We start from the raw sequence: 12,352 nt of genomic DNA, 5'->3' as shown, positions 1-12,352 counted from the left end.
CAGAGACCAAAGTGGTATGAGTGTTCCCACTTAGTCAATCCCTGAATTCTAGGTGGGGCTCAAATGGGTTTCAGAGGATTGGTGTGATTCCATGACGGTTGGAATTTCTAGTGCTATAGCTACAAGGTATTACTGAAGGGGCCATCTCATAAATAGTACATAACTGTTTTTGTCATTTGCAAAATACATGTTTCTGTGTAGAGCCCCTTTGGCTCCCCTGAGCTATACCAGGCTGATGTGTGTATATTAGACCATGGCAACAGTCAATCGAAGGAGTTCTAGGCCTACTGGGGACCAGAGCCAGAACCTGGGGCTAGATTCACGAAGGAGTTACGCAAGCACTTACGAACGTGTACATCTTTCCTCAATCTTTGACGGCTTTGGTTATATTTATTAAACAGTTTACAAGCATGAAAAATGTCCACTCAACTGGTGTTATTGTTATAAACAGCCTCCTGGTGCTTCGAAACTCATTAACTGTTTAATAATTGTAAACAAAGCCGCCAAAGATTGAGAAAAGATGTACAGGTTCGTAAGTGTTTGCGTAACTGCTTCGTGAATCTGGCCCCTGGCCCCCTCAAGAGAGGCACAAGGAGCAATGACCTTAAGACCCCCCCACCCCCATGTAATTGGAAGCAGTCTTTGTCTGCCATCTACCAGGTCAGGCACCCAGAAAGGTAGAAATTTAAAAACAAACTACTGCTGGCCAAAAAATTGCAAACCGAAAGCCGAAAAAGCAAACAGAACTCCCCAATCAAAACTGAGAAACAAACATGACGTCACCTCAACCGTCGCGCATCCGTCTGCGCAACCCCCCCCCCCCTCCCCCAGGAGGGGGACGGGGTGGAGTCCCAGACCTCCACGCCGGCAACTCTCCTCAGTTCAAAGGCTGTTGTGATGGTGAACGGTCGATCACTCTGGCTTCACTCTCTGCGCAGTGCTGCAGTGCGGTGCTGTTGCTCTGTATTGGTGGTGTGTGAGCCAGGCGTAACACAAGAGTACTGGGACTGCATACACCTAGGGCTTCCTTCCTTAGGTGCCTTGTAAGTACTGCCTTTGCAGCTTCAGGGTTATCTTCCATGAGCTGTTCAGGAGCAGCTACCTCCATCCCACCAAACACACACCGAAACTACGACGTTGGTACAACGTTCGAACAAGTTTTAACACCTCCTAACCAGTTATAGCAACCAATATAACAAGTTGTAACAACGTTCTAATACGTCATAAACACGTTAAGACAAGATGTAACAACTTTATTACAAGTTGTAACAAGCGGAAAATAGAGACAGTTTCGGTTTGTGTTTCCAGGGATGTGGTTCTGTCGCTGCTCTGTGATTGCCCACCCTTGGGGGTTCAGCTGGGGCGGTTCTTTCTTCTGTTTTCCCTTAGGCAAGAGGTAGTTTCGTCGCTGGCTGGGGCGCGAGGTACTGTGCAGCTGTCTGTTATACACATAGCGACCGGTTTTGTTCACCTGGAGATGTTGTGCTTTTGCGGGGTTTTTCTTTTGTTTTTGTTTTGTTTTGCCTGGCAGGGGTTCTGCCTGGTGTGGCAAGATAGGTCCTACTAGTAGGACCACTAGTAGGTTTTTGGTGGCCCTCAACTAGGTCCCCGTGCTCGCACACGTCGCAGGGGGTTCAGCTTTTAGATTGTTTGCTTGCTAGCTCTGGGATAACCGGTTAGCAGTACCTCACCTGGGCTTCCCTTAGCAGTCAATCTAAGGGCCCTGGAAACCCCCATTGGGGCTCAGTGGTCCAATGTAGGAGACCTCCGAGTTCCACCTTGCCTTGTGGGAGTTGAAGGTTGCTCTGTCCCCCCCTGTCTCAGGGTGACACTCACCGTCTGCCTCCGCCTTGCTGCCTGTTGGGGTCAGTGACACCTATGACCCAGAGTCCTGTGAGTGGTGTTCTTTGCTTGTACTCCAACTCACATTAGTCCACTGAGACTGATATTTGGGTGCAGGCAGCTTTACCATTGCATGTGTGGTTTAACACTTTCGCCCGGGCATGACGCAGCATTGCGTCATCCACTTTAAATAATCGCCAAAAATCAGGTTTTTATCCGATTTTTTTGGGGACTGGTTTTAAAATGTGCGCCGATGTCTTCCCATTTTCTTTGTTGAGCCTCGTGGCCCTCAGGCGGCTTGGCACATGCCCTGGGCCCATTGTTTTTGCTCCACTGTTGTGATCAATGTCGCCTCCCCTCGCATCTCAAACGTGTGAACATTTCGCCTATTTTCCGTGGCTATATTTCTTACTGCGGCTTTAGAAACTATCTACGCTTACTCCACGATGGATAGTGATCATGAACAAGGCCCTTCCAGGAAGAAAATTGCGAATGAAAGGCTTGAAAAGGGCGGGAATTGGGAGTGTAGCTGGAAGGCGTCTGAGCGCTCACTCGCGGCTAATGCGTGGCCCGTCTTCAACTCGTCGGCGGTTGGAGCGTGACCAGGTTTTTTATTTTATATGCAAATGTTCCTCTAGAGAATTCTATTACGAACCCATTGAGACCAAAATGAAAGACCTAGGACGAAAATTGAGGTGACCAGAGTGAAAATAGTGAAAACATTTTATCGCGTTTGCTCGCTCCTGGGTAACTCGTTTGCACTTTCTCTGTTTGCTGCGGGTAATTAGCCGGGCTTTTGGAGTTTATATGCATTTAGTGCTGTAGAGAATTCTTTTGCGAACACAATGATACCAAATTTAATCTCGTAGGACGAGAAATAAGGTGACAAAGTTGAAGAGAGTATACACTTTTGAGAATTTATGTGCGCTCCCGTGACACCCTGGGACCCAAATCGCACAGTTGAGGGGTGGCGGGCGGGGTACGCCAAAGTGTTAAGTTGTAGCAATGTGCGAGGTTGGTTGCCTTTCCGGATGCACCGCAGCTGCCTCGCTGAATTATACTGGTAGTGAGACTCGGGTGGCTTTGGGGATTGCCCCTTCCGGATTGACGGCGGAGGCAGTTGAGCCTGATCCTCCTGCCAAAGCTTTTAGGCCATGCCAGCGGGCCCCCTTCATCCCTGCTTTTCCGGTGGACTCTGCTTTTTTTCCAAAGGCAGAGGGTTTGGAGGACGGCTCGGCCCTGGGTCCTGACGTGGAGGATTTCGGGGCTGGGGAGGAGTTGACTTGGAGGGGCCTGGGCCCCACTGGTCTATGCTTGGGTGTTGTTACCCTCGGTGCGGGGCTTGTTGTTACAGGGGGAGGGGTTTTCCTATTCCCCCTCCCTGTACAATTTTGTTACGAGTTCGACTCCTCCCTGGGTTCGGTTCCCTCCTTCTGGAGGATTTTGGCTTCCCACATCCCACTGAGGAAGGTGTGGTAGGCCCTTGCGGCTTACCTCCTGCGAGACCCGAATTACACCTTGATATTGAAGCCTTCTTCTTTTGAGTTTGGCTCCTCTTTTTTCTTAATGGGTGCGTTGCAAGGTGCGGAGTCTTCCTGGCTGGCAGACTGCCTTTTCTTTCGTTGGGGGCTTGGCATTCGTCTTGTCGGACTGCGCACTTGGATGGCGAGAGTTGCCTACGGTCGTTCAAGTTTTCCTGGGGGATGAGTTGGAGCACCTGAAGGCGTGTTTGTTCGCCCCCATCCTTCCTTATGATGCCGGGCAGGTGCGGCTTCACGTACTGGTTCCCTCCCTTTCGGCATCCCAGGTGGCCGAGGATTTGTGCACCCGTGGGCACTTGGCTTCGGTCTTGCACTTCTTTTCCCGTGCTGGAGCTATCTTTGGACTGGCTCGTGCTGGGTGTGGAGGAACTGGATTCCAGGCCAGGGTCTGGTGGGCTTGCTTTGGCAGCTCGGGTGCCGGCTGCTTTGGTAAAGTTGTATGCGCCGATTCTGAGGGAGGCGGTGTTTGTTCTTCACTTCTCGCCTCGCGTGCTGACAGGCGGTGCTTGTCCAAATTTTGGAATCGTCTTGGGCCGTGGCTCTAAGATTTTCAACTGCTTTTTGTCCTTTCCTGTTTGCAGAGTCTGCGGTGGTGCATTTTCTGCAGGCGGCTTCGTCTAGTTGACGGCCTTTGTCAGACTTGTAAGTTCTCCAGGGGAGGTGGGGGCTGGCCATGGAGGTTTTGCCCGGAAGGGTCGTCCCAGGTCTCGGGGGTTCCTTCGGTCGTAGTAAGCCAGTAGTGCCAGATTCGGGGCCGGCACCTCTTCTGGAGCAATCGGCGTCTGGTCAGCACAGTGATCGCTCTCGGCGTCGGTTGGGCACTGGTAGGGGGTCATCGGCCCTTTCTCGGGTTGCCCCGTTGATGGGGCAATACAGGGGGAGACTCGCGCTGTTTGCTCTCGCCTGGTCTCACAATTCATGGGCATTTCGGGTCATTTCCTCTGGTCTGCGGTGGCGTTGGGTCACTCCTCCTTCGGGGTTATCGGGGCTGGCAGGGCAAGCCTCTTCTCCTGTGCTCTGTCAGGTCATCCAGGAGTGGGTTTGCTTGGGTGTGGTCGAAACGATAACGTCCCTCAGGTGGGTTTGCCGCCTTTTTTCAGTTCCAAAACGAGACTGTGCTGATCTGCGATTCATACTGGACTTGTCTAGTCTGAATCCCTGGGTCTTTTGCTCCTCCTTTCGGGTGACCACTCTGTCTCAGGTTCGGCTGCTTTTGGCTCCGGATTCCTGGATGGTGTTTCTGGACCTCCGAGACGCGTATTGGCACGTCCCGATTCATCTGGGGTTTAGGGACTGGCTCGGTTTTGTCATGGGGCAACAAGCTTACCGCTTTCGTTGCCGTCTTTTCGGCTTGAATGTGGCACCACAAGTGTTCACACACCTTACCCGGGTTGTGGTGACCTGTTTTCGTCTGTTAGGGGTTCGGATTCTGGCTTACCTCGACGACTGGCGGGTGTGGGCTCCCAGCCAGTCCATGTTGTCTGCTCGCCAGGGATATGGTTCTTTCCCAGCTCGCAGGGTTCGGGTTCTTGGTGAACTGGAGGAAGTCCCATTTGGTTCCCTCTCAGGTTCGGACTTGGCTGGGTCTTGTGTGGGACTCTCGGACCTCTTCCTTCTCTCTCCCTCCTGCGACGCTGTTGCAGCTGCGGTCCCGCCTACGGCTGTTTTTGGAGGGCACCCGGGTCACACGTCTTGTTCGAGCGGCTGTACGGGAGCCTGAACTTTGCCATGCTGGTCTACCCATCGTGTCAAATCTGGCTGCGGCGGATGTTCTGTTTTTTTCGGGGTTGTCCCTTTCACCGCTCTCGCAATTGATGTGTTCGGATCCCAGGAGCCTTGCATCGGCTGCTGCGTTGCCGGCTTCTTCTGCTGGTTTTTAGGGGTTCTGTGCCGTGGCGCCTCCCCGAGCCCTCACTCGATGTGTTCACGAATGTCTCGTCTCTCGGCTGGTGTCCTCTTCGGGTTTTTCGGGGTTCAATGCCTTGGGGCGCCTACCCGAGCCCTCGCTCGATGTATTCACGGACGCGTCATCTCTCGGCTGGGGCTTTGTGACCAGTGCTCACCAGGCCGGCCAGAGTCGGTGGGGTCCGTCCTTCCGTTGAGGTCACAGCATGGCGCGGGAGTTTGCGGTGGTGTGGCATTCGCTTCAGAGATTTGGGTCGCTCGAGGAGCAATGATCCGGCTCCATTTGGACTGCTCCCCGGTGGTTCATTGCTTGAACCGTGGGGGTTCGATGCGGTCCTTGGTTCTTTGGGGCAGGTCGCTTCGGGTGACTCGTCTGCCGAGTTCTCGGGGTTTGGCTCTCCTGGTGGTTCATGTTCAGGGGGTGTCAAACATCCTGGCGGACGGCCTGTCTCGGTTCATTCCCCTTTCCACGGAATGGACGGTCAACGCCGACTTGTTCAGTTGGCTCTGCCAGACATACGGGCGCCCACAGGTGGATCTCTTCGCATCGGCGTGGTCGAGGCGTCTTCCAGTTTATGTGGCGCCCTTCTCAGACTGCGAGACCGTTGGGGTCGATACCTTTTGGCTGGACTGGTCAAGGTAGGGTTTCTTATACTTCTTCCCTCCGGTCCAGTTGTTGCTCCGGATCCTGGCTTGGTTGGAGACTTTCCAGGGGGAGAGCAGTCCTGTTGGCTCCTTGGTGGCTGGGCCAGCCTTGGTTTCAGGCACTTTTTGCTTGCTGTCCGAACCCGAGGGTCTTCCCGCGGCTCCAGCTCTTTCAGCAGATCAGTCCGGTCCAGTACGTGGCTGGTTCGATCTTCTCCTGCACTCTTCGCGTCTGGCCTTTTTGACGCGGGTGTATCACCACTTCTATGGTGATCAGGTGGCTTCGTTGATGGTGTCCCACCTGCAAGTTTCGTCTAGATGGCAGAATGAAATTTCCTGGCGGTCCTTTCAGCATTTTTGTCTCTTCGTAGGTTGTCTTCGATTTCTGATTGGGTTGTTTTGTCCTTTCTCTCTTGGTTGTTTCAGGACCGTTATCTTATGCCAAATAATGTCGCGTCATATCGTACAGCGCTGGCGGAGCCGCTGCAGCTTGCATTCGGGGTAGATGTCACTTCTGCTTTGCTCCGCAAGCTTTCTCGGGCATTGTTTCACCTCCGGCCTGCTCATGCGCTGTCCGAGCTGTCCTGGTCATTGGACCGGGTGCTCTCTTTTCTCTCTTTTCCTCGGTTTGTGGTGGCTCCCTCGATTCAGGACTGTTTTTCTAAGGCTCTTTTCTTGGTGGTGTTGGCCTCTGGGGGTCGGGTATGGGAGCTTTGTGCTCTCCTCCAGCTCAGGGGCTTCTGCTCTTTCGGTCCTGGTGTTCGTTTTGTTCGTTTGCAGCTTTCTCCTTTTCTGGCGAAGAATGAGTCTGCTGCTTTCCGAAGGGGTCCTTGGGTTGTTGATGCTTGGTTGGTTCGGCCAGGAGTGCATCATGTTTTCTGTCTGTAGCTCTTCGCCGTTATTTGCACGCCACGGCCTCTGTGGCAGAGAACGCTCTTTGGGTTGACCCTGTTTCCCTTTTCCCAAGTTGTCCGCAGGCTTATTCGGTCCTGCCAGCTTGCTTCTATCCCGGTGCCCATGCCTTTCATAAGTTCGGCATTCGGCTGCTCTTTTGGTAATATGTCCTGACATATCTTCGGGCATGGGGCTTTGGGAGGTTGATCAGGGTCCTGGCTGCACGTTACCTTGTAAATGTTCTTCTCGGGCATGTATAGTCTTGGGTCGCAGGTTGCGACCAGTTGTCTCAACTTTGAGTTGAGGAGCGAGTGACGACCGCCTCCTGGGTGAGTCCCTTTTTCCTTATTTTTGGTTAGGTAGCTCCGGAGAGCTGAAGGGGCTCTCCACAGAAAACCAGCGTTGAATGTAATGAAACGCCATTTTCTGAGTGAGACCCGGAGGCTCCCCGGCATCCCTCCCTCCCTCCCTCCCTCCGGTCGGCGTTTTTTCACGTTTTTGATACTCAGCCTCTGTACTGGGAAGAGTTGCCGGCGTGGAGGTCTGGGACCCCTGCCCCTGTCCTCCTCCCGGGGAGGGGGGGTTGCACAGACGGATGCGCGGCGGTTGTGGTGACTTCATGTTTGTTTCCCGATTTTGATTGGGGAATTCTGTTTGATTTTTCGGCTTTCAGTGTGCAATTTTTTGGCCTGCAGTAGTTTGTTTTGAAATTTCTATCTTTCTGGGTGCCTGACCTGGTAGATGGCAGACAAAGACTGCTTCTAATTTCACGGGGGTGTCTTTAGGCCATTGCTTCTCGTGCCTCTCTTGAGGGGGCCAGGTTCTGGCTCTGGTCTCCGGTAGGGTTAGAACTCCTTCGATTGATTGTTGCCACGGTCTAATATATACACACACATCAGCCCGGTATAGCTCCGGGGTGCCTCAGGGTCTCACCCAGAAAATGGCGTTCCATTACATTCGACGCTGTTTTTTTGTATTTTGATAAATACTGTACAGGCTGCCATTACTTAGACTTGGTCTTCTGTATGCATGCTCATTGTTATGCATGAATATCTATCTTAAATGTAAACCTATCTGCCCTTCTTTCATTACATAATATATTGCCAGTTGGGTCATATGTTCCCTATTGATGCATTTGTTGTGTTGGTATGATTATAGGAGACCCTTTGTTTTTTTGGGCTCTTCATTTTCACAAAGAAGTGGTTTTATTCAAAATTTTACCAAGATATGTAAAGGGCATAAAGGAAGGAACACTTCAAATATTTCAAGCAACGTATACTCTAAATGTGTAACTGACTGGAACATGGTTATATTTTTCAGAATGTTGATGAAATGATAATACAGTATATGATAATTATTAAAGTAATGGCTATGTAATTTTAAAATCATATAAGGCAAAGAGCAGCAAAGCAGTTGTCAGCAGATATACTTGGAGGCTAATGTATATTAGAAGGTTATTCTTCTTACTTAGATCACTAGTTATAAAGTGAGTAATAAACACATTTCTCAGCAAGGATGTGGTTACATTATATTACCTTTGGAGTTAAGATGAGCCTGAAAATAATAACAAAATTTGAGTTATTTATTTAATTTCAATAAAATTTGAATGATTTAGATGCTTGTTTAATTAAGGCAATAATTGTTAAACTTGCATTTGCAACCAGGCAAACAGTGAAACAGGGAGCATAATGGCAGCTCTCAGCCAGAAACAAGCTAAGGAGAAAGAACTAACAGATCAATGGAACGAAAGATGGAGCGAGACGCACACAATACTTCAGGAGCAGAAAACTCTTGGCCTTAGAAAAGCTGGTATGGAAATTGTTTATTTTACATTGTTTACTTGTCATTTATGATTATGTTTATTGGTATTAGAACTTGTGAATTTTTTTTGTCCCTTTAGATACACAAATTATGAGACATGCGGTGAGGCTTGTGGTGCTGTACAATCGAGGGGTGATATCTGGGTGGGCCCTCTAAGTAGCTTCCTGAGTTAAGTGCTGGTCCAGTTATTCCTTATGAAGATGCACTAGGCCTCTGTGACCCACCCTTGTCTACCAGCAGCCAGCTCTATAATCTGGTGCACACACTTGAAGTGATGGGAATGTTGTGACCAGAGAGCAACCAAAAACTCACCCCAAAAAACTCAAGAAAGCATAAGCATTGCAATAAGCATTGCAAAGCAAGAAACTGTTTGACAAAAACAGCTCACACCTCCACATGCTCGCTCTGTCATATCTTTGGGGGGGCACAGAACCACTGACAGGGCTCATTCTCAGCTTCACTCTTAGGCTAACAGGTGTTGGTTATCCCTAGATCATTGCTTTGTTAATGTATCCCCTGACTCATGCACAATTGTGTAACATGCTACCCACATTTTGTATGTCCTAGCTTTGTATTTTTCTCCAACTGTGGCTCAGGGTTCCATTCCCTGGTAGTTAATTTACACCTTTTCTTCCTTACCAGAGATACATGCTCTTCACTGTTCAGGTTCCTCCTCTACAAATTGACTCTTCTTAAGTCACCACTACCCTGAGTTTCACATGAGACTTATCAACAGATCTTGCAGTAGAGAATAAGAAATACAGAAGTTTGTTGTAATTACATAAGCTTAGTTAGGATGAGAACTATGCTTGTGGCATTGCATCTTTCAGTACTCTGTCATGATGCTTTGAAACTAGAGTACTGATGGTTTTGCCATCCACTGCCTTCTCATTGAACTTGTTCTAACTTGCCTACCACACTGTGAAAGAGAACTGTTTAATATTTTTCTGCGGGGAGCCCCATCGGCTCCCTGCAGCTATCGAACTGATATCTGCCATATTAGTCTAGAGCATCAGTTACTGGAGTCCTTATGCCTACCGGGAACCACAAGCCAGAACCTGGTTCCCTCAGAGAGGCAAAGGGAGCAATGGCTTATGAACATTCCACTGTTTGAGAGTACAGTATAGTCATGTCTGCCATCGACCGGGGGTATCACCCAGAAAGGTAGGCAAACCAATACAAACCCCAACTGGTAAAACATTACAACCCAAGACCAAACAGAGGCTAAGAACTCCCCCAAGAGAAAACAACAAACAAGCAAATGTCCACTCAACCAGCGCACTTGCCCCATCCATATGGTCTCAAGCGCTGATGCCGGCAGTTCGTCAACTGATGCCATCAGAGCTGATGTTACCTCTAGCCTCATTCTCTTGCTGGGTTTTACCCTTTGCATTTGTGCCGGCTATGTATATATTGTGCAGTGGCCAGGTGTTCCAAGAAGTACTCGAACTGCATGCATCTAGGGTTCCCTTCCCTAGGCACCTGGTAGGTACTGACCTTGCGTGTTCAGGGTTTTCTTTCCTGGGACGTTCAGGATTGCACTCCCATTGAGGTTGGTGTCGCTTTTCATTAACCTCGCCCTTGGGGTTCAGCGGGGGTCATTGGGCTCTTCGTCTGGCCCTGGGTAGGGAGTGTTGGTGTTGCTGACTGGGGCGCATGATGTTTTGCACAGCTTGCATAATCGCGGCAGCCATGTCTCTCTCTCTGGCCTCTGGTTGTTTGTTTGTGGTGTATTTTCGACGGTTTCAAGTTTTTATTTTTATTTCCTGGAGAAGGTGTGCCTAGCTTCCGATTTGGCTAGCCTAGGTTGTGTTGGTTGTTTTGGAAGGCTGGGCTTCCCTCGCTGTGCTTCTCTTGTTGTGTTTGCAGGAATCATGCTGTGGCTCTTCGATCAAGCCTCTTCTTTCCTGTTTTTCCTTTTGTGGCCTTCACCTCAGCTCTACCTCCTGCACCACCGGCAACTGAAGGAGTCCTGCACCGTGTCTCCTTCAGTTGGCTTTACCAGACGTTTGGGCGCCCGGACGTGGACCTCTTTGTGTCGGCTTGGTCTCGGTGCCTCCCAGTGTATGTGGTGCCCTTTCCTGCCTGCGAATCTTTTGCAGTAGACACTTTTTGGCTGAATTTGTCGAGGTGGGGGTTCCTTTACCTCTTTTCCCCAGTCCAGCTTTTGCTTCAGGTTCTGACTCAGCTCGAATCCTTTCCAGGGTGAGTGATTCTCCTGGTTCCTTGGTTGCCAGCTCAGCCTTAGATTCAGGCACTGCTTGCTCAGTGTCCGAACCCAAGAGTTTTTCCATGGCTCTACCTCTTTCAGCAGGTCGGGTCAGTGAGGTAGCTTGCTGGTTTGCCCTACACTTCCACTTTTCGCTTTTGGTGTTTTTACCCCAAATGTATCACCTTTAGTATGGCGATCAGGTGGCTTCTTTGATGGTGTCCCAAGTGCGGTCTTCCTCTCAGCAACAGTATCAAGTATCTTGGTGTTCTTTTTACCATTTCTTTTCCCTTTGTAGGGTGTCATCCATTTCTGATCATATTGTTTTGTCCTTTCTCTCGGCTTTTTCAGGACCGGCATCTTATGCTGAATACTGTTGCTTCTTATTGTGTGGTGATGGCGGAGCCACTCTAGCTTGCGTTCTGGGTGGATGTCACTTCTACTCTGTTCTGCAAGCTCTCTCTCGTGCATTTTTCACCTCCAACCTACACATTCGCTGCATTTGTACATTTCATTAGACATTTGTAACATGTCTTGGTGTGACATTTGGGCACATGGGTTTCGGAGGTCGAACAGGGGCCACCTGTTCTCTTGTGAACATTCCAGGCCCTCAGCGGTCTTGAATGGCCTTGGGCCATCGGTTGCAGCTAGTTGTCCTGTCTTCATCATGATGTACATGGTGCTGCCGCCTCCTGGGTAAGTCCCTCTTTTACTTATCTTTGGGTATCTAGCTCCAGGGAGCCGACGGGGCTTCCCACAGAAAACCAGCATTGAATGTAATGAAACGCCATTTTCTAGGTGAGTCCCGGAGGCTCCCTGACACCCTCCCTCCCTCCCTCCGGTCGACGGTTTTTCTTCTGTTTTCCGTCTCCAAACTAGTAAACAGGCAGCCGGCTCGGGAGGGCAGGGCCTCGGTTGTGAATGAACTGCATGTCAGTTTAATGACGATTTGCTTGTTACCTTAGTTTTGTTGGGGGGAGTTCTTGGGCTCTGTTTGGATGGCTTGCAATTTTCTACCATTTGGGGTCAGTTCTGGGGTGCCTACCTTTCTGGATGCTTTCCTTGGTGGGGGCATAAATGATTAACTTAATATATAAATGCCACAGCTGTCTGCACCTCTGTGAGAAGATGAAGTTCTGGGGCTGTGGTCCCCAGTAGGCCAGAGAACTCCACGACTCATGGCACCTAGTACTCAGTACTTAGAGTAGAGTTGGTAGCTCCAGGAAGCCACCAGGGCTCACCCAGAATTTGACGTTTCATTACATTCAACGCTGTTTTCTTTGTCAGTTTTATGTTAATATCTGATCTGTCCCTTTGCTCCTTTTGTCTCATAAAGAGAGTCAGGTTTTGGTCCTGGCTCCAGGTATGCTTGGATATGTCTCAGTAGCCTGGTGCAAAAACATATTGCATGATAGTCCCAGTGGCACTGCTTGCAAAGCTACTGAATAGTCCAGCAGAACTTGACATTTCTTTACATTTATTGGTTTATTTACTT

The 12,352-nt window shown here is 49.9% G+C and overlaps 1 protein-coding gene across 1 annotated transcript in view; it reads left to right on the top strand.

The window, feature by feature from the left end:
* Klp98A (kinesin-like protein 98A) overlaps positions 1 to 12,352 on the top strand; it is a 404,256-nt gene that overhangs the window by 58,341 nt on the left and 333,563 nt on the right. The window contains exon 10 of the mRNA XM_069329479.1: positions 8,492 to 8,636. Within this exon, the coding sequence (XP_069185580.1) occupies positions 8,492 to 8,636 (145 nt within the window). The remainder of the gene's footprint in view (positions 1 to 8,491; positions 8,637 to 12,352) is intronic.

Source organism: Procambarus clarkii, chromosome 22 (assembly GCF_040958095.1).
Source record: "Procambarus clarkii isolate CNS0578487 chromosome 22, FALCON_Pclarkii_2.0, whole genome shotgun sequence".
NCBI classification, from domain to species: Eukaryota; Metazoa; Arthropoda; class Malacostraca; order Decapoda; family Cambaridae; genus Procambarus; species Procambarus clarkii.
The sequence above is the reverse complement of the archived record's forward strand: the minus strand, read 5'-3'. Positions and strand labels throughout refer to the sequence as shown.